At 43.8% G+C, this 25,287-nt stretch overlaps 1 protein-coding gene across 1 annotated transcript; it reads left to right on the forward strand.

The window, feature by feature from the left end:
- The first annotated feature begins 6,903 nt into the window (after positions 1-6,903).
- LOC120381053 (olfactory receptor 14I1-like) lies at positions 6,904-7,839 on the forward strand. The gene has a single exon (XM_039499086.1). It carries the CDS (start codon positions 6,904-6,906, stop codon positions 7,837-7,839), a length of 936 nt encoding a protein of 311 aa, XP_039355020.1.
- Positions 7,840-25,287: the final 17,448 nt, after the last annotated feature.

A 25,287-nucleotide genomic window follows, 5' to 3' on the forward strand; every position in this document is an offset into this window, starting at 1 on the left:
GTGAAACCCTCATTTCTAATTTGGGTAGTGGCATATAATTGGTTAGAGAATTATGTTACAATATGTTAGGATTGGTTAGATAGATTTCAGTAAAATGATTGGTTAAGGTGTAGCTGAGAATATTACAATATAAATTAAGCACAAACAGGAAGTAAATTGGGATTGCAAAATAAGGAAAAAGGAACTTGGATTTAAGCTTGCTGGAAGTTCATCCCAATAGACATCACATTGTTTGCACATTCAGACTTCGGGTATTGTTGTTCTCTGTTCACACAAAAAGGACCAGGGAAGTGGGAGGGTGAAGGAATAAGTCCTCTAAGAGTTTCCTAAACTGATCCTTTCACACCTTTCACACCCTTTAACATCCTTTTTCTCTCTGACCAACAGAACCCCGAGAAAGGGTGTGATTCTATGTAAGAGATGATGCAAAATATCATCTTAATATCACATTATTGCTGTCTTTTTATGTAATTTGGAGACTTTGTATCTTTACTAAATGTTCTAATAAAATTGTTAATGTTTTCATTCGCCCTCAGTGAATCATCATTCAACATATCAGGGTTCCTAACCAGACGATAAGACAATCAGACCTTCTGTTTATCACAGGTCATTAAGTACCACCCAATGACCTCTATGTTAACCCCACCTCCCAGAATCTACAGAAAGCTTCAGACAATAGCTCTGAGAGGGGAAACTGCTGAATCTCCGGGGATGCCTCTAAAGTGGCCCTCCTCCTGCCGGAGTAGGTCCTTCGTCTGGCTGGGTGTCTCAAACTGGGCTTTTTCCAGGTCTCTGATCCCTCACCATCACTGTCATTTTTCTTTCGGGCCCCAGGCCTAGGGTCTATATATTTAGCAGCCAATTTACCAGCAAGAAGTACATCTCACAGATTTCTCTCTATGAACTATAATCTCAAGATTTTAGAATATTCTATGTTTATTAAAATGGGATAGAGGTTCTAAGCAATGAGAATCTCATATACTGGAACAAACATAAAACCGGGCATCATGGTACAGATACTGAGGTCACATCAACTGGAATAGCTCCATACCACTATGCCAAATTAAAGCATCCGGACATCTGGTCTCATAGACTCTAACTGCATTATGGCAGTTTTTCACAAGGTTTGTGTGGGGGTGGTGTGTAGATTTGATCCCTTAACTCCAACGGGCCGACAATTGATTTAAACCAGATGAAGATCTGACCCTTCTTAATTGTCCAGTCTCTCTGTCATACCTACAATCAGTGTGAAAGAAACATTTTAAAGATGTCGTATAGAACTGCACCTTCAGCCTAATGAGTCTTTTATTTTAGTGATGTCTGCAGGAAGAAAATATAAAATTGCTGAGAAAGAAAGAAAGTAAATGGGTCCATTCATCCAAATAGAAATTGAAAATCAGATACAGAAAATCAAAGCAACACTGAATTCCTCCAAAGTTCTCTCCCCAGTGGGAAAGAAATGCTCCTTAGTCATTAAAAGTCCCATTCTTGAAATTAATCTAATGGGGCAAAGAGTTAAGAACATGAAGATTGGTTAGGAACTTTAGTCTCCTCTTCAGATTCACAAGCAAATAATATATTTATGAAACTGAAGAATGGGCCAGACCGCCAGCTGGTGTAAATCCTCAGTAGCTCAACTGGAGTTAATGAGACCTAATTCCCCAGCTGGTGTAAATCCCCAGTAGCTCAACTGGAGTTAATGAGGCCTAATTCCCCAGATGGTGAAAACTAAATGCTGCATCTCATCCCCAGCTAGGGTAAATCAAAGTAGCTCTGTGGAAATCAAAGGGTCACATCTCCACTTGGCGTAAACAGCCCTAACTACTCAGAACTCAATGGAACTGTATCAATTAATAACAGTGTAGGCCTTAGCTAGGAGCTTTTAGTGTTTGCCTCCGGCTGCTTCCTAGTGACCAACATTAAACAGCCAGGGCAGCCTGAGCTGTGGCTCCCTATGGTGGCTGCATCCCAAGAGTTGCTGATGAAATGCAGGAGAAAAACATCTCTGCTCTCCAAGAGCGGTTTATGTGGCGTTATTGAAGGAACAGGCTATTCCAGGCCAGATGGGGCTCTGGTGCCACTGGGCTCTGAGCTATTGTAGGTCACATGTCTGTGCTTCAAATACATATTTTATTCTGCAGTCTCCTTGGGATGTCACTTGTCATTCAGGCCCGCCTTGTTCCTGGCCAAGAATCCTTCCAGGGATGCTGCTATCATATGAGATTCAGGGTGGGTCATTTCCTCCTCTGGGGAGTTAGATTTGGTTAGGGCTGGTTATCAGGGTGGTTTCTTCCCGAGGTGAGATCAGAGCTGGGCTTACAGCCCTAGAGATCAGATTCAGCTTTTAACCCCAGGACAGGTACATCCTAGGCTGTGATCATATCTGAATCCCACACAACCCAGGATCAGCTCTAGAGTTGGGAGAGGCTTTCAATCCTCCATCCTATTTAGTCCTTCACCTCTCAAGCAAACCTGCCCCAGGAGGAGAGCAGAGAGTGGTCGTCTGTGGAGTGGGTCCCTGTCTGTCGGGAACTGCAGAGACCCAGCATCTAAGGCAATATGGTGATGGGTCAGGGAAACAGCTGCTGGATAACACAGTGGCAGGGGCATTATTGAGTGATATAGAGACAGACAATGACTGAGAATCCTGGCAATGGACTGGCAAATGCTTCTCAGGCTGGGAAACATTAAACAAAGACCAGCACCGTAAGTTTGCTATTTCAGTTAATATGTTTGGGGTTTAATATACTGGAAGAAATATAATAATAGAACTATGAATTACATTGTAACTCTAAGACTTTTACAATCATTTAATAAAACATCTAGAGCTCATTTTCTCTTAGCAGAAAAAATCATTTCTTATAGAAATTGTGGAAATCGAAACATTTTTTGGTTTTGTGCATCGAGAACCAAACAATTGCTGTTAAAAAGTGCTGAATTCTGGGGGAAAAAATCACTATTTTTTTAAAAAGCTTTGATTTTGCCAATTCATATGTTGTTTTTATGGATAGCAAAGACTTCCCTGGAAAACATTTTCAATTGAAATTCTTGTTTTCCTTTGGAAAAATTTAAATGGATTGGAAACTTAGATTGAAAAGAAACAGGCTGGAAACTGATTGAAAATGTAGCCTGGATTGGAAATCTATAATTAAGCCAGGATGCTAATGTTTATATTCTCCAATCACACCACAGTTACAAACCCATTCACTCTATTGGAATCCTGTTTAATTGCTCTTTCAAACAGTTACTTGCAGGATGGTAACACTAAGTAAAGAGCAAAGTTGATACCCACAGAATATGTGTTACACATGCAGGCACCATTAGACTTAGGCACAGACAGCTGATGTCCCCAGTCAAGACCTCTCTACCCAAGCACATAGAGGAGGGCAGCGGGACTAGACCCCAGCTCTCCTGCTCTACCACGATATCCTCTGTCCCACACTGATGCTTGCTAAACAGACAGCACACCCACATAGTAAGACACAGCCAACGCCCCGGAGATTTTAAACCCAAAGTAGACAGGGCAGAGAAAGGGATGGAGGGAAACAGAGGCTTAGGCAGGAGAAGTGACCAGCCGAATGTCACACAGCACATCATTGGCAGAACCAGGAATAGAAATTAAATCTCCTGATGGCCACTGACCCACACAGCACAGATAGAAGGTCACAGTGGCAAATGACACAACAGAGAATTAGCTGAGTAATGCTATTAGCCCCTCATCACAGAGAGATGGAAATGCAGCTAGGATCTGGTGCCACAAATCAATTTTGGAAGCAGGCAGCAGGCTGTCTGTGTGGTGTTACAGTGGAATCCTTACAGCTGAGCTGTCATATGGGAAGCTTTGTGAGTCCATGTCATATTTCCTTGGAAATCAGGCACTATTAGGTTTTTATTACGTTACCTCCACATCCAAGTTTTCAGCCTGCTGTCTGACTAAGAGGGGGATCATCTTGGCTAGAATTCGTGGGTTTGGGTGTGCTTTGTCCATCCTTCATAGTGTATTTTATCAGGCCACATCCTGAGCCAGATTTTCAGATAAGCTGAAAATCAGATAGAGAAGATCTCTGCAACACTGAATTCCTCCACAGTTCTGTCCCAGTAGGAATTAACAACTCTGTAACCATTAAAAGCTCCATCCTTGCAATTAATCCCCTGCGTCAAAGACCAAAGAAAGTGCAAACAGGTTTGAACTTTGGTCTCCTCAGATCAGATTCACAGGCAAAGAATATGGATTTGAAACTGTTTATGGGCCCGATCCCCAGCTGGTGTAGATCTGCAGTAGCACCAGCAGAGTTAATGAAGCCAGATTCCCCAGCTGGTGAAAATGTACATACTTCCATGGACGTCTTAGAGCCAGATTCCCAGCGAATGTAAATCAAAGAAGCTCCATTGAAATCAAAAGGCCACATCTCCACTTGGCTTTAAGAGCCCAAATTATTCGAAATTGTATCAATTTACATGGGTTGAGGACGTTGCACTGAGCTTTTAGTGTTTGTCTCTGGCTGCGTCTATGTGACCAACATCAAACAGCCAGAGCAGCCTGAGCTGAGGGTTCCTGTGGTGGCTGCATCCCAAGAGTTGCTGATGAAATGCAGGAGAAAAACATTTTTGCTCTCTCAGAGCTGATTATGTGGCATTAATGAAGGAACAGGCTATTCTAGGCTGGCTGGAGTACTGATGCCACTGGGCTCTGAGCTATTGTGAGCATGTCTGTGTTACAAATATATATTCTATTCTTCAATCTCCTTGGGACTCGTGTGGGGCATCAGCCCTGCCTTGTTTTTAGCCAAGAGTCCTTCCAGGCATGCTGCAATCGTGTGAGATCAAGGGCAGGTGCTTTCCCCCCGCTGAGGGGTTAGGGTCAACTAGGGCAGGATGTCAGGGTGGTTTGCACCTGAGATTAGGTCAGAGCTGGCCTCACAGCCCTGGATACTGGGTTCAGTTATTTAGCCGCAGAACAAGCACATACTGGCTGTGATCATGTTTGACATGAAACTCCGAGAGACTTCCAATGGGAGTTCAGCACCTTACAACCACATACTGAGTTGTGCCCGTGTTTGAAGACTGCAGAAGCTGTGATTTGTTTTACAGCTTGGAGAGGCTTCTCCCCTCAGCCAAGCCTGTCTGAGGAGGGGAGCAGGGAGCTCCCATCTGTGGAGTGTGTCCCTGTCTTCTGGGAACTGCAGAAAGATCCAGCATCACAGGAAATATGGTGAAGGGGCAGAGAAACAGCAGCTGGATAAATCAGAAATGGGGCATTATTGACAGGTACCGAAACAGACAAAGATTGAAGAATTCTCGTGATGGAGTGTCAAATGCATCACAAATTAGAGAATATTCCACAGGGACAACACAGTAAGTTTGCCAGGAGCAATTCAATATCGTTATATTTAAATATATTTAGAGCTCCTCAGAGTCTTTTTTTTTCTCCAGGAGACAACAGTTGACTTTTTATAGAAATTGTGAAAACCAAAACTTTTTTTCTTTTTGGTCATTGAGAACCAAACAATTTCAGGTAAACTGTCTCTCTTTTCCCTGCCCAAGGACATGGAGCATGTCAATAGGATTAGAACTGAGATATTCTGCTCTAGCACCATATGCGCTGTCCCACAGTGCTGCCTGCTAAACACAAATGTTGTAAATGGGGGCAGTGAACATATATATAAAAAGACACAGCTCATCCCCCAAAGAACTCACAGTCCAAGAAGACAACGCAGAGAAATGGATGGAGGGGAAATAGAGGCACAGGGAGGGGAAATGACTGGCCTAAGGTGACAGAACAGATCAGTGGCAGAGCAAGAAGAGAGCCCAAGTCTCCTGATGGCCACTGATCCTCACACTCATAAAGTGACAGAGGTAAATGACACAGCAGAGAAGTAGCAGAGCAATGCTGCTAGCCCATCGGTACACAGAGATGGAAATGCAGTCAGGATTTGGTGACATAAATCAATATGTTTGCAGGCACACGGCCATCTACATTGTGTTGCAGTAAAATTGTTACAGGCAGGGCCGGTGCAACCATTTAGGCGACCTAGGCAGATTTGGGGGGTGGCATTTTCTTTTGCAGCGACAACGGCGGCCGGAGGGAGCTGGGGCAGGGGAGCGCAGGGAGGGCCGCCTGCAGCAAGTAAGGGATGGGGGGGGCGGCAAACAGGAGAACTCCTTGCCCCAGCTCACCCCTGCCTCGCCTCCTCCCCAACCACGCTGTGTCTGGTTCACTTCTCCCACCTCCCAGCTTAGGTGCCTAGGAGTGAAGCAGCGAGGTGTGCTCGGGGTGGAGGTGGAACGGGGTGAGTTGGGGTGGGGGGGTTCCTCAGGGCGGAGGGTGGGGAGCTGCCACAGGGGGGATGCCTCAGGGAGGAGAGGGGGAGATGCCGCCATGGGGGGGTGCCTCAGGGCGGGGGCTCGGGGATGGGGGAGGGCGCAAGATGGAAGTTTTGCCTTTGGTGCGAAGCATCCTTGCACTGGCCCTGGTTACAGGCGAACTGTCATACACAATGCCAAGTCCATCTCCTATTTTCACGAAAAAAGGATATCAGGCAGTGTTGCCCAAGTTCAGAGGCTGCTGTTTGTAGCAATAGGGGATCCATCTTAGCTAGAATTGTTCAACTGAGATTGTACTTTGCTCCAGCCGTCACACAGCATTTTGTTAAGCAACATCATGAGCCAGATCTTCAGATGATTCAAACTGACGAAGCTCCATTGACTTTAAGAAAGCTGCGCAAATTTACATTCATGTTATAACTCACCCCTCTTAGTTAATAGCAGTAACGAGTGCTGTGCATTGTTAACACTCACATCATATTGTTGAGGGAAATCAGGGCCACTCCCTCTGTCACTGTAATTCCCCCACTGTCTTTGACATTCCCTCCACAGCCATCACACAATGAACTGAGAAAGAAAATGTCCAACCAAACCACCCTGACCGAGTTCCTTCTCCTGGGATTCTCTGACATTCGGGAGCTGCAGATTTTGCACTTTGTGGTGTTCCTGGTGATTTACCTGGCAGCCCTGATCGGGAATCTTCTCATCATCACAGCCATAGCCCTCGACCACCATCTTCAAACCCCCATGTATTACTTCCTGGTGAATCTGTCCATCCTAGACCTCGGCTCCATCTCCGTCTCCATGCCCAAATCCATGGTCAATTCTCTCATGAACACCAGGGTGATTTCTTATCCTGGATGTGTCACCCAAGTCTTTCTCTTTATCGTCTTTGCTGCAACTGATCTTGCCTTACTCACCATCATGGCATACGACCGATATGTTGCCATCTGCCAACCACTGCACTATGAGAGAGTGATGAACAGGAGAGCTTGTGTCCAAATGGCAGCCAGTGCCTGGATTACTGGTATTGTCTTCTCTGCCCTGCACACTGGCAACACCTTCAGGTTACCCTTCTGCCAGTCCGATGTCATCAACCAGTTCTTCTGTGAAATCCCCCAACTACTCAAGCTCATCTGCTCTGATTCGTACCTCAGTGAAGTTAGGGCTCTTGCCTTCAGTGTGTTTTTAGGGTTAAACTGCTTTGTTTTTATAATTGTGTCTTATGTTCAGATCTTCAGAACTGTGCTGAGAATCCCCTCTGAGCAGGGCCGGCATAAAGCCTTCTCCACCTGCGTGCCTCACCTCACTGTGGTCTCTTTGTTGATTTTCACTGGCATCTTTGCCTATCTGAAACCCACCTCCAGCTCAGCATCAGGTCTGGACCTGGTGGTGGGTGTTCTCTATTCCCTGGTGCCTCCAGTGATGAATCCGATCATCTACAGCATGAGGAACAAGGAGATCAAAGCTGCATTCAAGAAACTGATTGTGTGGAGGTTATTCACCAAGAGTTAAAATGTCCATCCCTGCATCTTAACTGTGATTTCATTCTGTTTCTTTTTAGATATAATCAACAGATGACAAAATTGTCTCTTTTAGAACATAGGGTGCAATCTGTTGATGAAATCTGGACTAGCTTCACTGAAGTCAAATGAGTTAGTAGAAGATTTCCCCGTTGTGCATAACATCAGAATCTATCTACATATGCACCTATCTATGTATCATAGGGATTAATAGGGATGCTATCACCTGTAGTCTGGGGCATGAGAGGTTTAGCTTGTGTGTTTGCTTGTTTCTTTTTCATTTTTTTTTATTTTGTTGATTAATTCATTGACTTGTTTCTTTGTTTCAGGTGGCTTTTCTGGGGGGAGAGGAGCTTGGGATTGTGGAGTATGTCTGACTAAATGGTGGTATCCATTTATTTTGTCATCTATTCAAGGTGTCAATGTCAGAATCACCTTGATGGGGTTTTCTGAGAGACTTGATGTTTTGCTTTCCTCATTGATTAACAATTGAAAAAAAGTTTCTGCCGGTGTCTGTTCAAATGATTATTTTAATGCCGATATGATTTTATTGTGTCATGTATGATGTGTTAGGGCACCTAGAGCCTTTTATATCTGTATGTATTATTGTTATTTATTTAAATTTATTAAAATAAATAAATACTGTATTTTTCTTCCTATGGTGGAAAGATATTTGGAAGAGAAAGGTTTTTAAATGTTTTCAAAAGACAAACTAAGTCTGAATAAAAAGTCCAAATTTTGATTCCACCAAACTACTGCAGTGATCCATCTGGAAGTGCTCATATTTTCTCTTATGTTGTGGTTTCTTCCTATTGTGGTAAATAATTCACACTTTGCCTGGTGAAGACGTCTAGTCACTCAACTTACTGCTGGTCACAACCCCTGTGGGAAGAACTGCAGGTACCAAACACAGTTGGAGAAATCACCCTTGGGACCGAGTTTGAGAGATGGAGAATCAAAAGATTTCACCCTAAGACAGGGATAGGCACAAAGCTTAGACCAGAGAGTTTGAAGTAAGAGACCAGAGCGGGGAGAAGAGGTTGAGCTAACCTTTTAATCATAACAATTGGGATATAGCCATTCACTTCAACGTGTAGCTTTGTATGGAGCCATTCGTCTCTCATCCACACAAGTATCCAAATGTGTCTAGATCTCCAAAGCTGGTTGCTGTTATTATTATTAATTAATATTTATAAACCATATTTGTGCATGGTTGTGTGTACTACATATACAATAGATAAAATAAGATCATGTAGATAGATAGATAGATAGATAGATAGATAGATAGATAGATAGATAGATAGATAGATCGTGAAAAATCAATGCCAATTTATCATGCCTCTTTTTCTGTCTATGACTGTAGATGTTCAACTCATGATTTTCCTGTGACTCTTTATTATTTGTTGTTATTGCTCTTAATGTTTCTTACTCCATTACTCTTTTACAAGAAATTCATTACATGCACTACCTGTGAGCTTTGAGCCTTTTTAATTAATACATTATAACATGCTGTGTTTCTTTGTCTTATTGGATAAAATGAGTTTTCTTAAAAACAAAGCTACTCAGTTGGTCTAAATCATAGTTGTGATGGGTTGAATCACAGAAACCCTCTTGGAAGCTGCCACCCGATGTGCCAAGACTACTTCTACCCCTGCCTTCCCTGCCAGCTCAGGGCCCCAGACACTCCCGTCTGCTCCAACAAAGACCCAGGGTCTGAATTACTTGCCCCAAAACTGCAGGTTTACCTGAAAGCAGCTAACAGAAGTGTTCCTGTCTTTCACACTCAGACACCCAACTCCCAATGGGGTCTAAACCCAAATAAATCCGTTATACCCTATATAAAGCTTATACAGGGTAAACTCCTAAATTGTTTGCCCTCTATAACACTGATAGAGAGAGAGGCACAGTTGTTTGCTCCCCCAGGTATTAATACATATTCTGAATTTATTAAATACAGAAAGTAGGATTTAAGTGGTTCGAAGTAGTAACAGACAGAACAAAGTAAGTCACGAAGGAAAATAAAATAAAATGCGCAAATCAAACTGAATACAGATAAGATCCTCACCAGTTCCGGAATGCTCCCTTTTACAGAATAATCTTTTAGCCTGGGTCCAGCAGTCACTTACACCTCTTGCAGTCACTGCCCTTTGTTCCAGTTACTTCCAAGTATCCTTGGGGGGGGGTATGGAGGGGGTTTCCCAGGGGTTTCAATAGACTTTATCTTGTAGGTGGATACCCCCTCCTCACCCCTATGCAAAGTCCAGCTGCAAGATGGAGTTTAGGAGTCACCTGGGCAAGTCACATGTCCATGCATGACTCACAGTTTTTACAGGTAGCATCTATTGTTTACATGCTACCCTGAAGGTCCTCAAGTAGACTTCTTAAGTGGATTGGAGCATTCCAAGATCCATTGTCCTTTAAGTGATTCTCAATTAGGTACTTAATTTCAACATTCCTTTCTCCAGGAACTGACAAATGCTCTACTAAGGTTATTTAGAAATCAATCCAGTATATAGCCATCATTCATAACATTCATAACTTGAATACAAAAATGATACATGCATACTAATAGGATTAATACAGTCAGTAGATGATAACCTTTCAGATATGTTACATAGCATTTGTAGCATAAAACACATTCTAAGCATATTTCCATAGAGCCTTATGGGAGGTACCATCACAACAGTAGCTTCTTATCCAAACACTCAATGATTATGAATTTAAAACTCAAACTCCTTTGAAGTTTCCTTTTGTGCAGTGCTGTACTATATATTTCAATAGTGATGCTAATTGAACACCAGGTCATTATTATTTGCTGAGACACTTGCGAAAATAGGTGGTGGTTCATTGACACTGGAGTTGCCTTCTCATGCTACAGCCCAAATCTCTTGACCTTCAGGATGTGCCCTGAGGCTTACTCATTCTTGCAAACTTTCCTTGAAGTGGTGGATTGAAGAGGTAGCATGACTGGATTGCTTAGTTGAGGTGCGAGAGTGTTATGGTGAATACATGAGGAATAACCTTATTGGGGTGAGTGAAAAGTGTAGAAGTTGATATCTGGATTAGGGACACAAATTGTATAGATTGTGAATGGATCAGGTGACTTCTAGTCTTCCCTTGATCCATTAAGTATTGGCTATTGCCCAAAGTCACTACATATGCCAGTGGTAAATCAATGAGCCAAGGCCCATGGGAGTTAGGTGCTAAAAACCTTTGAGGACCTGGGACTGAATCGAGTTCTTCTAAATTTCTTTCTAGTGCACTACCTTAGACTCCTTAGAAATTCCAGCCTAAATATGTCATTTGCATGTGCCAATATGGTTTATGGGGGTGGAGAATAAAAGTAACATTTGGAAATGTGGCTCTAAATAATTATTTCAAATATTGTCTGACGTCACATACAAACATTGATGGAGACCTAAAATGACTTGAAGTTGTCACACAACTCACTCTTTTATTGTATGCACCAGTTTTGAACTCATCTCTACATAACACATCCCAATGTTTGATTGTCAACAATTGTCCATTTTGATGGCTATCACAATCTCCATGGAGAGAATATGAAATGACTGGGACTGAGATATTGAACTACCCCCTTCCACTTCTGAGATGGTCTCTTTGTCTCTGCTGAGTTTGCTCACAGAGGGTCAACTAGTCCCAGTTTGGATGGATGGGCTGTTGGTGGGTTCTATCCTGATATGTCCAAGGAGTTAAGACACAAATATTCCCTTTTCACAGAGATCAGAAGAGGGAAGGACACAGAGCCACTGCCTCTGGATTTGAACAGATGACTTGGAGATAAAAGTAGGAATTTCATCTCTTATCTCCTGAGGTATCCCATATCATAGTATGCTGCACAGTCTGTAGCATTCACATGGAAATGGGGTGTGAACTGAGACCTCGTTTCCTTTCAAATGTCCAGGGACCCTAAGGCCAGGAATTGTCCTGTTCTCTAAAGATGACTTATTGGGAAACAATCAAGTCCCTGCCCCTGCCACTGCATTTAGGTTCTGCCTGCTGTGCAGAGGACATACCAGCAGCCTAGAAGTTCAGGTATTGATAGCAACCAAAGCAATCAGACTATTGGACCAAGAGGGGAATTCCCTATGAAATGCCTATGAGGGCCACAGAGATGTGATTATCTCCAGCAAGCATTAGCAGGTGAGTGAGTAGAGAACAGCTCAACAGAATTGGCCTAATGTATCCTGGTTACAAATTCACTGATTTCATGTAGAGGCACCAGGGATGGGCTTGGCCCTGTGTAATTGACTCTGCAGAATCCTGTGCAATTAGAACAGAAACAAGGGGATGTGTGTGCTGCAGAGTGTGGAGCAATACAATGGACTCTTGCTGCAGACTGTGAGCTGTGACACGGATTTCTTTAACTTGCTGGCAAGAATACTGTGGAAGAGCATATCAAAAGCTTTGCTAAATTCAAGAAATAACACATCCACTGCTTTTCACTCATCCACAGAACCATTTATCTCTTCATAGAAGGCAATTAGGTTAGTCAGGCATGACTTCCCCTTGGTGAATCCATGCTGACTGTTCCTGATCAGTTTCCTCTCCTCTAAGTGCTTGATTCCTTGAGGACCTGCTCCATGATTTTTCCAGGGATTGAGGAGAAGCTAACTGGCCTGTAGTTCCCCGGATCCTCCTTCTTCCCTTTTTTAAAGATGGGCACTACAGTAGCCTTTTTCCAGTCATCCGAGACCTCTCACGATTGTCATGAGTTTTAAAGATAATGACCAATGGCTTTACAATCACATCCACCAAATCCTTTAGCACCCACGGATCCAGTGCATTTGGCCCCTTGGACTTGTGCTCATCCAACTTTTCTAAATGGTCCTGAACCTTTTCTTTCTTCACAGAGTGCTAGTTACCTCCTCTCCATATTGTGCTGCCCAGTGGAGTTGTCTGGGAGCTGACCTTGTTCTTGAAGACCGAGGCAAAAAAATTCATTGAGTACATTAGCTTTTTCCACATCCTTTCTCATTAGGTTGCCTCCCCGTTCAGTAAGGGCCCACACTTTCCTGACCATCTTCTTGTTGCTACTATACCTGAAGAAACCCTTCTTGTTACTCTTAACATCCCTTGCTAGCTGCAACTTCAAGTGTGATGTGGCCTCCTGGTCATTTGTTCAAGCTTCCACTTCTTATAAGCTTCTTTTTGTGTTGAAGATCAGCAAGGATTTCACTGTAAAACCAAGCTGGTTGCCTACCATATTTACTATTTTTTCTACACATCGGAATGGTTTGTTCCTGCAACCTCAATAAGGATTCTTTAAAATACAGCCACCTCTCCTGGACTCCATTCCCCCTCATGTTATTCTCCCAGGGGATCCTGCCCATCAGTTCCCTGAGGGAATCAAAGTCTGAAGTCAGGGTCCATACCCTGCTGCTTTCCTTTCTTCCTTGTGTCAAGATCCTGCACTTGACCATCTCATGATAACTGCCTCCCAGGCTCCTATGCACTCTTGCTTCCCCTACTAATTCTTCTCTGTTTGTGAGGAGCAGGTCAGGAAAGGAAGGAGCCATTGGTAACACCTAGATGAAGTTTCCAAAGCCCTCAATGTTGGGAACGTTTTGGATCTCTCTCCAATTGTCCAAGCTTATATGTGCAAAGCCTTTTAGGGGATTTCAGACACTCAGGGATAGATCCACAAAAGGACTTGGATGCCACATTTTCAAAGGTTTTTAGATGACAAAAAGGATTTTCAAAAGGACTGAGGTACATAAAACTCATAGTTTTCATGGATGTTGTGCACCTAGCAGCTTTTGAAAATCCCACAAGGCACCCAAATACTTTTAGAAAGATGGCCATTTTGTGTTGCAACCTTGAATATCTCAGCACTTAACCTTTGGGCACCTAGAAAGTCACTGGGATTTGCAAACCCTGAGTTAAGTGCTCAAGCTCCTTGTACAATGAACAGGGATAGACAGACACTGAAGAATGGGATCCAGCGAAGCCAGTATGCTTTGTAGGGAGGCATCTAACTTAATGGGAGATGCTGACCAGACAGGTGTGTGCTAAGCCACATCCACTAACAGGTGCCTAAGTGCAAGTCTACACTTAAAACTCTGCATCGCATAGTTGCACCGATGCAGCTGCACCCCTGTAGTGCTTAAATGAAGACGCTTCTACACTGACAGGAGAGCTTCTTCCATTGGCATAGTTAATCCACATTCCCAAGCAACAGTAGCTATGTTGACAGAAAAAGCGGTTCCCATCAACATAGCACTGTCCACAAGTGGGGTTAGGTTGGCATAGCTGTATCGTTCAGGGTTGTGGATTTTTCACCATCCATCTGCCGTGGACCTCAAAAAAGTTTCTGAGTTCTTCCAACCCCCCCAGCAGCTTACACACACATCCTCCCCCACCCCAAGCTCCACCTAGATTGTTGTGACTTTGGGAATCTAGTTTAACCCTTTCAGGGACAATGTAGCAGCAAAACAGGGAATACAGGCTGACCTAAAGGATGTCTTAAATGCAGTAACTTTACTTTTAAATCTCTTGTGTGTTAGACATTATTTGACCACAACAGTGTCCTGAGATGTCCCCTCCCTTGCTCTGGTCTCACCCCTTCTGGGAGTTGGAAATCCATCAGTGTTTCCGCCTGGGCAGAGTCCTCCTTCCTCTCAGCAAGTCCTTCTTACTTCTGGCCACGGTTGACCCGTCCTTGCACAGAATAGAATCCTATTGTTCAATAGGCCCCCGTCTCTGTGACATGGGTTCAAACTGTGAAGTTTTCTTGTTCTATGGCTTGGCCTACCTAATTATACTTTTACACTTCACTTGCAGAGGTTTATTCTGCTTATGATTTTCCACAGTAGGATTTAACTTCCAGTGTTTAAAGGGTGACTTTTTGCCTCTAACTACCGTACTTATATTACTTTGCTCTTTAGCCACGGTGAATTTGTTTTGGTCTTCTTACTAACTTATCAACATTTATCGATAAAAATCTGATTAAGCCTAGCGGTCACAAGTCACATACATCAATGTGTATAGCAATACTGAGTTTAGCTCAGAATCTTTGGCCACAGCTTCTTTGGCATTAAATTGGTGATGTCAATGAAACTTCTCTGCTTTGGCGCTAGTATAATTAACATGGTTAATTTTACCCTTACATCTCTGTCACACTGACTTTCTCTAGGTGACATTAGAAAAAGTGGGTATTTTTGTTTCTAAGCCATTGGCCAAATCCTGATCTCTTTGATGTGAAAGGCTAAACCCCAGCGACTTCACAGGATCCAGAAATGGCTTCATTATTGCAAGTCAGATATTCTTTGGGAAACAACAGGAATCCTTCCTCATCAAAATAGCCTCTTCCAACCTAGCAAGAATGAAACCACTTGTAGTTATTTTTAAAATTTGTAATAATAATAATAATAATAAAGGCTGTAGGACGTTTAGTATATAATCAATAATACAGTAATATCCCACCAGTCTGACATAAATTAAACAAGAACTCAGCTACCCAGAAACCTTTTCCACCCCTTGGTCATGGTGGAAAGCAAACCTATGGCTCACTTGTATAACCCTGTCAAAGTGATCATAGAATATCAGGGTTGGAAAGGACCACAGGAGGTCAGCTAGACCAACCCCCTGCTCAAAGAAGGACCAACCCCCAAATAAATCATCCCAGACAGGGCTTTGTCAAGCCTGACCTTAAAAACCTCTAAGGAAGGAGATTCCACCAACTGCCTAGATAACTCATTCCAGTGCTTCACCACCCTCCTACTGAAAAAGTTTTTCCTAATATCCAACCTAAACTTCTCCCACTGCAACTTGAGACCATTACTCCTTGTGCTGTCATCCGCTACCACTGAGAACAGTCTAGGGCCAGCCTCTTTGGAAGCCCCTTTCAGGTAATTGAAAGCAGCTATCAAATCCCACCTAATTCTTCTCTTCTGCAGGCTAAACAATCCCAGTTCCCTCAGCCTCTCCTCATAAGTCATGTACCCCAGCCCTCTAAGCATTTTTGTTGCCCTCCGCTGGACTTTTTCCACATCCTTCATGTAGTGTGGGGCCCAAAACTGGGCAGAGTTCTCCAGATGAGGCCTCACCAATGACAAATAGAGGGAAATCATATACCGTTATCTGTTAGACTGAAGAGTTAAAAAAAATACCTGGTCATTCAGATCTGGTTTTAGCAGATGATATCTTAGCTTTGGAGCTGGACAAGAAACATAACAGCACTTTCATTAAAACTTTTGAAATTTCAAACTTTATGTTTTGCAATTTTTAATCAGACATTTTAAAATATTGATGAAAACATTCTCAGACACTGGGATCCAGGCTGGGAATATTAGCAATTTGCTTTGCATAGCCACAGGAATGCAATGGACAGTAATGAGTGACTCCCAGTCACTTTGGCTCAGATTTTCAAAGCCAGCTCTAGGAGGTGAACCCCCCACTCCCATTCATTTTATGGGGAATTAGGTATTCTGGTCCTCTAGAGACCTAGTAAAATCTCAGCCTTTGTATTTGTAATCACGTATTTAAAGTATTACTAGCAGCCCCATGGCTGCAGTACATGAGTATCTCAAGATATTTCAAGTAGTTATCTTAATACAGTCCAGTGAGGTAAGGAAGTAGCATTATCCCCATTGGGATAGGAAACTGAAGCACAGAGAGGCTAAGGGCCAGGCATCTAAAGGTGGTCAGACCCGTAAAATGTAGACAGGTGCCCAGTGAGATTTTCAGAAGTGCTCAGCTGCCTTAAGAAGCCCAAACACCTTTAAAAATGTGCGGTAAGTGACTCGTGTAGGTCGGACAGGGCATGTGTGACAGCACAGGGATGAAACCTGCATCTCTGCAGTGGCAGGCTGCTATCCTAAGGACTCGATCATCCTTCCTCATCTGCTGAGAGGATAGGGCTGATGCTGACTGATCCAGCACATCCTGGGCCCTTAGCAACATTCCTGATGTCCAGCCCAGTGCTCTGGGCCAAGCTAATTTCCGTGCAGTGGCGTGGAGTGTCTAATGGAAATGTCCCCTTCTGCAGTAGCCAGTGGGCCAGGCACAACTTCAACCGGACAGTGGCAGGTGCTGTTTGGAGCGACAGTGTCCAACAGGGAAGTGGGGCAGAGTGACTCAGTATCAGGCCAGTCAAACACAGGATGCAAACGGAGGAGCAAGGAACTGAATGCTGGTTTGCCAAGTCCCAGCCTAGTGCTCTAACCATTGGGCAAACTTTCCCCACTAAGGAGAAGACTTTAACCGAAGCAATGAAATATCTGCTGCTTTGGGGCAGGGATGGTTCCCACGGGGGGGATGGGAATGGGAGTTTGCTTCCCAGGTCTGTGCAATGGCTGCAGGCCATAAACTCACCAAGACCAGTGGAGTCAGGGGATAGAAGCTGATAATAAGAATCCTTCATGTAAAGTCAGCCTGCATAGAGAGTCACATCCTTTCCCTCTCTGTATTCTGTAGCAGGAGAAGTGGAGCCCAGTTGCCTCCACTTGGCTGTGTTTGTTTGCCAGCATTTGTTTGACATGGGACAATTGTTCAAATACAACAGGACTTTAATTGCCTACTGGATCCTCAATTACTGAGATGTTCTGTGCATTTTAGGAGTTAGGGCCAGGTTTAGACACCCAAAGATGCACATAGGAGCCTAGTGGAAACTTCAGAAGTGCCTAGGTGCCTAACTCCCATAGGTTTCAGTGTTTGGGTGCAGAGGTGCTTTTGAAACCCCACTAAGCGCCGATCTGCATCATTTGGAACCTAAATACCTTTACAAATCTGGCTCCTATTGACTAAGATTTATGCTCCCTGGTAGAGTTTAATGTTCAGCTGCTTGTACTGGGAATTGGGTGCCTGACTCCTCTAAACAGCTTTGCAAATCTTAGCCCGAAATACCTCAGCCTAAGGGTACATTGTTCCAAGCTATCTTCATGATTTAAGAGCCCAGGTCCCATCTCCAATATTAGCCACCCGAGCTCAGACCCAGGGGAGTCAGGTGGGCTTGAGACCCTGCACTGCAACATCCACCCTGATAATGTTTATTTTCTAGCTTGCTCCAAACTGCAGTGTAGATATACCCTTAGGAGCCTAATTCTAATTGAAAGTTCATGGTCTACACTGCTTGTTCTCAGCACTGCTGGGTTGAGCTCTGGATTTTCAAAGCAGTGGATGTCTGACACCCTTAGGCTGCTTTGAAAAACTGGGCATTATGTGCCAAACCTTAGCCTGATTTCACAGAGTCGGGTCTGGGATCAATCCCTGGCTCTCAGATGCAGATAGGGGGATTTTCAAAAGTGCCTAAATGTCATACATGCCTAACTTCCATTACTTTCAACCAGAATTAGGTGCCTAACCTGCTCAGGTGTTTCTGAAAATTCTGCTAGACACCTATCTGCCTTTTTAAATGCCTAAGTACTTTTAAAAACTTACCCATTAGGCACTTTTGAAAATGCATCTAAATACCTTTGTGAATCCCACTCTAGGTCCGTAAAACACAACGATTTCATTGTATATTAGACACCTAGGATCTTTTGAAAACCCTACTAGGCACCTAAAGAACTTTAGCAGTCTGGCTCTTCTGTAAGTCCCAGCATTAATTCCTCAGGAAAGGAAGAAGAAAATTATTGACAGATGGAAGTCTTGGTTATTTTAAGTGCCTATACACAAATGCAAGAAGCATGAGAAACAAGCAGCGAGAACTGGAAGTCCTGGAACAGTCAAGGAACTATGGTGTGACTGGAATAACAGAGACTTGGTGGGATAACTCACATGACTGGAGTACTGTCATGGTTGGATATAAACTGTTCAGGAAGGACAGGCAGGGCAGAAAAGGTGCATTGTTTTTAAGAGAGCAGTATGACTGCTCAGAGCTCCGGTATGAAACTGCAGAAAAACCTGAGAGTCTCTGGATTAAGTTTAGAAGTGTGAGCAACAAGGGTGATGTCATGGTGGGAGTCTGCTATAGACCACCAGACCAGGGGGATGAGGTGGACGAGGCTTTCTTCCGGCAACTAGCAGAAGTTACTAGATCGCAGGCCCTGGTTCTCATGGGAGACTTTAATCACCCTGATATCTGCTGAGAGAGAAATACAGTGGTGCACAGACAATCCAGGAAGTTTTTGGAAAGTGTAGGGGACAATTTCCTGGTGCAAGTGCTGGAGGAACCAACTAGGGGCAGAGTTCTTCTTGACCTGCTGCTCACAAACAGCGAAGAGTTAGTAGGGGAAGCAAAAGTAGATGGGAACCTGGGAAACAGTGACCATGAGATGGTTGAGTTCAGGATACTTACACAAGGAAGAAAGGAGAGCAGCAGAATACAGACCATGGACTTTAGAAAAGCAGACTTTTACTCCCTCAGGGAGCTGATGGGCAGGATCCCCTGGAAAATAACATGAAGGTGAAAGGAGTCCAGGAGAGCTGGCTGTATTTTAAAGAATCCTTATTGAGGTTGCAGGAAAAAAACATCCCGATGTGTTGGAAAAATAGTAAATATGGCAGGCAACCAGCTTGGCTTAACAGTGAAATCCTTGCTGATCTTAAATGCAAAAAAGAAGCTTACAAGAAGTGGAAGATTGGACAAATGACCAGGGAGGAGCATAAAACTATTGCTCAGGCATGCAGGAGTGAAATCAGGAAGGCCAAATCACACTTGGAGTTGCAGCTAGCAAGAGATGTTTAGAGTAACAAGAAGGGTTTCTTCAGGTATGGTAGCAACAAGAAGAAAGTCAAGGAAAGTGTGGGCCTCTTCCTGAATGAGGGAGGCAACCTAGTGAGAGAGGATGTGGAAAAAGCTTATGTACTCAATTCTTTTTTTGCCTCTGTCTTCACAAACAAGGTCAGCTCCCAGACTGCTGCACTGGGCAGCACAGTAAGGGGAGAAGGTGCCCAGCCATCTGTGGAGAAAGATGAGGTTTGGCACTATTTAGAAAAACTGGACGAGCACAAGTCCATGGGGCTCGATGTGCTGCATCCGAGGGTGCTAAAGGAGTTGACGGATGTGATTGCAGAGCCATTGGCGATTATCTTTGAAAACTCATGGCGAATGGGGGAGGTCCCGGATGACTGGAAAAAGGCTACTGTAGTACCCATCTTTTAAAAAGGGAAGAAGGAGGATCCAGGGAACTACAGGCCAGTAGCCTCACCTCAGTCCCTGGAAAAATCATGGAGCAGGTCCTCAAGGAATCAAGCACTTAGAGGAGAGGAAAGTGATCAGGAACAGTCAGCATGGATTCACCAAGGGGAAGTCATGCCTGACTAACCTAATTGCCTTCTATGAGGCGATAACTGGATCTGTGGATGAGGGGAAAGCAGTAGATGTGTTATTCCTTGACTTTACAAAGCTTTTGATACGGTCTCCCACAGTATTCATGCCAGCAAGTTAAAGAATATTGGCTGGACGTTTGGACTATAAGGTGGATAGAAAGCTGGCTAGATCGTCGGGCTCAACGGGTTGTGATCAATGGTTCCATGTCTAGTTGGCAGCCGGTTTCAAGTGGAGTGCCCCAAGAGTCGGTCCTGGGGCCGGTTTTGTTCAATATCTTCATTAATGATCTGGAGGATGGTGTGGATTGCACCCTCAGCAAGTTTGCTGATGACACTAAACTTGGTGGAGTGGTAAATATGCTGGAGGGGAGGGATAGGATAGAGTAGCACCTAGACAAATTAGAAGACTGGGCCAAAAGAAAACTGATGAGGTTCAACAAGGACAAGTGCAGAGTCCTGCACTTAGAACAGAAGAATCCTATTCACTGTTACAGACTAGGGACCGAATGGCTAGGAAGCAGTTCTGCAGAAAAAAGCCTAGGGGTTACAGTGGACGAGAAGCTGGATATGAGTCAACAGTGTGCCCTTGTTGCCAAGAAGACTAACAGCATTTTGGGCTGTATAAGTAGGGGTATTCCCAGCAGATTGAGGGATGTGATCATTCCCCTCTATTCGACATTGGTGAGGCCTCATCTGGAGTACTGTGTCCAGTTTTGGGCCCCACACTACAAGAAGGATGTGAAAAAATTGGAAAGAGTCCAGCGGAGAGCAACAAAAATGATCAGAGGGCTGGGGCACATGACTTATGAGGAGAGGCTGAGGGAACTGGGATTGTTTAGTCTGCAGAAGAGAAGAATGAGGGGGAATTTGATAGCTGCTTTCAACTACGTAAAAGGGGGTTCCAAAGAGGATGGATCTAGACTGTTCTCAGTGGTACCCACTGACAGAACAAGGAGAAATGGTTTCAAGTTGCAGTGGGAGAGGTTTAGGTTGGATATTAGGAAAAACTTTTCACTCAGAGAGTGGTGAAACACTGGAATGGGCTACCCAGGGAGGTGGTGGAATCTTCTTCCTTAGAGGTTTGTAAGGTCAGGCTTGACAAAGCCCTGGCTGGGATGATTTAGTTGGGAATTGGTCCTGCTTTGAGCAGGGGATTGGAGTAGATGACCTCCTGAGTTCCCTTCCAACCCTGATATTCTATGATTCTATGGTGGATAACGGGACATAGAGCTTCAGGGAAATTCAGTGTAAGTTTGAACTTAAAAAGAAACCCAATATTTGAAAGAATGGAAATGTTCAGTTCAAAACGGCCACACAACCTTAACTCTCCCCCTCTGGCTTCATTGTGAAATAATGAAACATGCATTCTGGGAGAGACTTAGGCCTGGTATACACCTAAAACGGATGTCAGCCTAGCTACATCATTCAGAGCTGTGAAAATGTAATGCCCTGTGCGATATAGTTAGCTCGACCTAACCCCCACTATAGCCACAGTGTGGTTGATGGAAGAATTCTTCTATCAATGTCGGTACCGAGTCACAAGAGGGTAGATTTACTACAATGATGGAAAATCCCCTTCTGTGACTGTAGTAAGCATTTACACTGCAGTGGCATAGCTTGTAGTGTAGACACGTCCTCACTCATCCATAAATAGGAGACTTATTTATCAGTGTTCATGCACTCCACTGTGCTTTACTCTTTACAGGACAGTGGTTTTGTTGACTCTGCCTAGGAAATGCACGATGCACAGATGAAGACATGCATCAATAATTTCTGATAAGTGAGATGGATGGAGGGTATTCACAACATCCTCACCCCTTCCATGTGCCATGAGTTATACAAATGTTTGTAGATTCAGTGCTAGCGTCTCTAAACACACAGACCTCCTAGCACTGTTGAATTTACATACGGTTAGAGTATAGGAATCATCTGATGATTTTACTTTCAGTAGAGTTCCCTGTCTATGACCAACACCAGAGAGAAACGTGAAAGGAACGCAGCAATGTGTAATTTCTTAAAGTGCCCAGGATTATGTCTCCTTCCTGAGTTTGCAGGAGCAGTTGACTTCACAGTGGTGGGGGAAAGAAGGGAATTCCTAAAGGAAAAAACGACAACAAGAAACAAAAATGTTGCCAAGCTGGAGTTAAGATTCACATTTGTTATCAGTAATTGAAGAATAGTAATACAAAAAAGCAAGTGAACATATTTTTCAGAAGTTGTTAGTGGATCAAAAATTTCAAAACATTTCGGGGGAGGTGGTGCCTCTGTTATAAGCTGTAGCTTAGTTGTTCACAGACTTACCTGTGGAGTGGGACGACAGGGTTTGGTTTCCCATTTTGCCTAATACAGAGAAAGGATTTGAATTTAGGTCTTACATAAGAGAGGAGCATGCCCTGAGTTATGGGATATTGGGGTCTGGGGTTTACTCAATCTCCACTCTTGAAGCTCTGCTATTTTGTGTAAATAATTAAAGATAGACTGGAGCAAGGATTTGATTCTGAGTATCCTCATGACTACCTTAACTACCAGGCTATAGAATCATTCTTACTAGCTTTCTGCCACAAATACTAAGAATCACTATGAATTGCCATTATGAAAGACAATGGGCCTGGGACGCTACCGCCCAGTGGTTCATACAATCACCTAGCATGTTAGCCACCACAATTAGGGGGTCCTAGGTACCTATTAAACAATCTACCTTTTCCACTGAAGCTACACTGCTATTTTTTGTGTGCTTTTTCAATCAGAAAAGGAATTGCTAAGCAAAATAATGCACAAAGCAAAAACTTTGTTTAGGTTGTGAGTGGGTATCTGACCCACACATTCTTCCACTTCATCAGGGGCACTGTGGTCTTCTTCTAAGTAGTGATAGCAGCTGATCGGTATGTGGCCATCTATAAGCCATTGCTCTACCTGTCTATCATGAACAGAAGTATGTGCATGGGGCTGGTGGCAGGGACATGGCTGGGTGGCTTTGTCCATTCCATTGTCCAGCTTGCACTGATCATCCAACTGCCCTTCTGTGGACCCAACACACTAGACAGTTTCTACTGCAATGTCCCCCAAGTCATCAAACTGCCCTGCACAGACACGTATGTGATGGAGTTGCTGATGGTCTCCAACAATAGGCTGGTCACCACAGGAGCCTTCATCGTATTTTTCATATCCTACACCATCATCCTTGTCAAGATAAGGACACATGTCATGGAAGGGAAACACAAAGTCCTGTCCACCTGCACAGCTCAGATCACAGTGATGAGCTTGCATTTTGGGCCTTGTGTCTTCATCTATGACCAGCCTTTCCAGAAATTCACAGTGGACAAGGCAGTGTCTGTGCTGTACACAGTGGTCACTGCAATGCTGAACCCAATGATTTACACCCTGAGGAACACTGAGATGAAAAGTGCCATTAAGAGGTTAATGGGAAGGTTCCTGTACTGAACTTCTAACAGATTTGTGTTGCAGGCCAGCTGTGTGTTTTGCCTTTCTAAATACTCCCAAGATTTCCTAGATATCTGGATGCTCAAATCTCATTAATTTTCATGGGATTTAGGCATGTTTAATCCCTTAGGCAGCTTTGAGATTCTAAATCTCCAATCTGAAATTATTTTTTTTTTAATTTCAGGAGAAGACCCACATGAAGGAACCTGACTGTAGCCCTTATGACAGGGGTGGGCAAACTTTTTGGCCCAAGGGTGACATTGGGTTTGTGAAACGGTATGGAGGGCTGGGTAGGGGAACCTGTGCCTACTCAAGAAGCCTGGTCCCCTCCCCATCACACTTCTCGCCCCCTGACTGCCCCCCTCAGAACCTCCCCATCCAACCCCCCCGATCCTTGTCCCCTGACTGTGGGGAAGAAGGGACAGTAGGAGAGGGGCTGGGGGCTAGCCTCCCCAGCTCGGAGTCAAGGGCCAGGCAGGACAGTCCCCCAGGCCAGATGTGGCCCGCAGGCTATAGTTTGCTCACATCTGCTCTATGAGATAGACTTGTTGGCCAAGATTTTCAGTCATTCAAGGTTATGTACGTATATGGCCTCCATAACAGAGTATCCGAGTGCTTCACAACCCTTAGTCCTCACAACACCCTTGTGTAGTAGACAAATGCCATTGTCCCTGTTATACAGAAGGGGAACTGAGGGAGTAAGAGATTAAATGATTTGCCCACAGTTACAGAAGAAGTCCCTGGAGGATGAAGGGAACCAGCGCAGGTCTTGACAGTGCCAAGCTAGTTCCTGTTGGGATATAGATATTCAGGCCCGTCTGTAAAAGCATATACTTTAAGAACTTAGGTGTATTTTTATCACTTAGCTAGTTACAGGGCTATAAAACAATGAATCAAAATCACAGTCTGCCTGTGTATGGGCCTTCTCTCACTAGGATAGTCTGGGGCCCGGTTCTTAGACTAAGGCCTTTGTCTAAGCAGCAGAGGCAGCCATATGTTTGGAAGGTACAGTCACATCCTCACAGTCCAAACTAGTCACATTGAAATAAGGTATTGTTAGGCTGTTAGGAATACAGTCCTTTCCTGATAATCACCACCAGATAAAGAGTGCTAAAGATGGTGGGGAGGGGGTAGTTCAGTGGTTTGAACATTGTCCTGCTAAACTCGCAGTTGCGAGCTCAATCCTTGAGAGGACTACTGAGGGAACTGGGGTAAAAATCTGTCTAGGGATTGGTCCTGCTTTGAGTGGGGGGTTGGACTAGATGACCTCCTGAGGTCCCTTCTAACCTTATGATTAGTTTGATAGCATCATATCTGGGAAGAAATCACTTCTCAAGAGCTACAAAGAGTCCTGTGGCACCTTATAGACTAACAGACATATTGGAGCATAAGCTTTCATGGGTGAATACCAACTTCATCAAATCCAGAATAACACAGCTCTGATACTTCTCAATAGTTGTGGTTGTGAAACCCTCATTTCTAATTTGGGTAGTGGCATATAATTGGTTAGAGAATTATGTTACAATATGTTAGGATTGGTTAGATAGATTTCAGTAAAATGATTGGTTAAGGTGTAGCTGAGAATATTACAATATAAATTAAGCACAAACAGGAAGTAAATTGGGATTGCAAAATAAGGAAAAAGGAACTTGGATTTAAGCTTGCTGGAAGTTCATCCCAATAGACATCACATTGTTTGCACATTCGGATTTTGGGTATTGTTGTTCTCTGTTCACACAAGAAGGACCAGGGAAGTGGAAGGGTGAAG

The sequence above is a fragment of the Mauremys reevesii genome, linkage group 13, assembly GCF_016161935.1.
Source record: "Mauremys reevesii isolate NIE-2019 linkage group 13, ASM1616193v1, whole genome shotgun sequence".
NCBI lineage: Eukaryota > Metazoa > Chordata > Testudines > Geoemydidae > Mauremys > Mauremys reevesii.

Coding starts and splice junctions, on each gene's coding strand:
- LOC120381053 (XM_039499086.1), top strand. CDS start 6,904: ATGTCCAACCAAACCACCCTGACCGAGTTCCTTCTCCTGGGATTCTCT.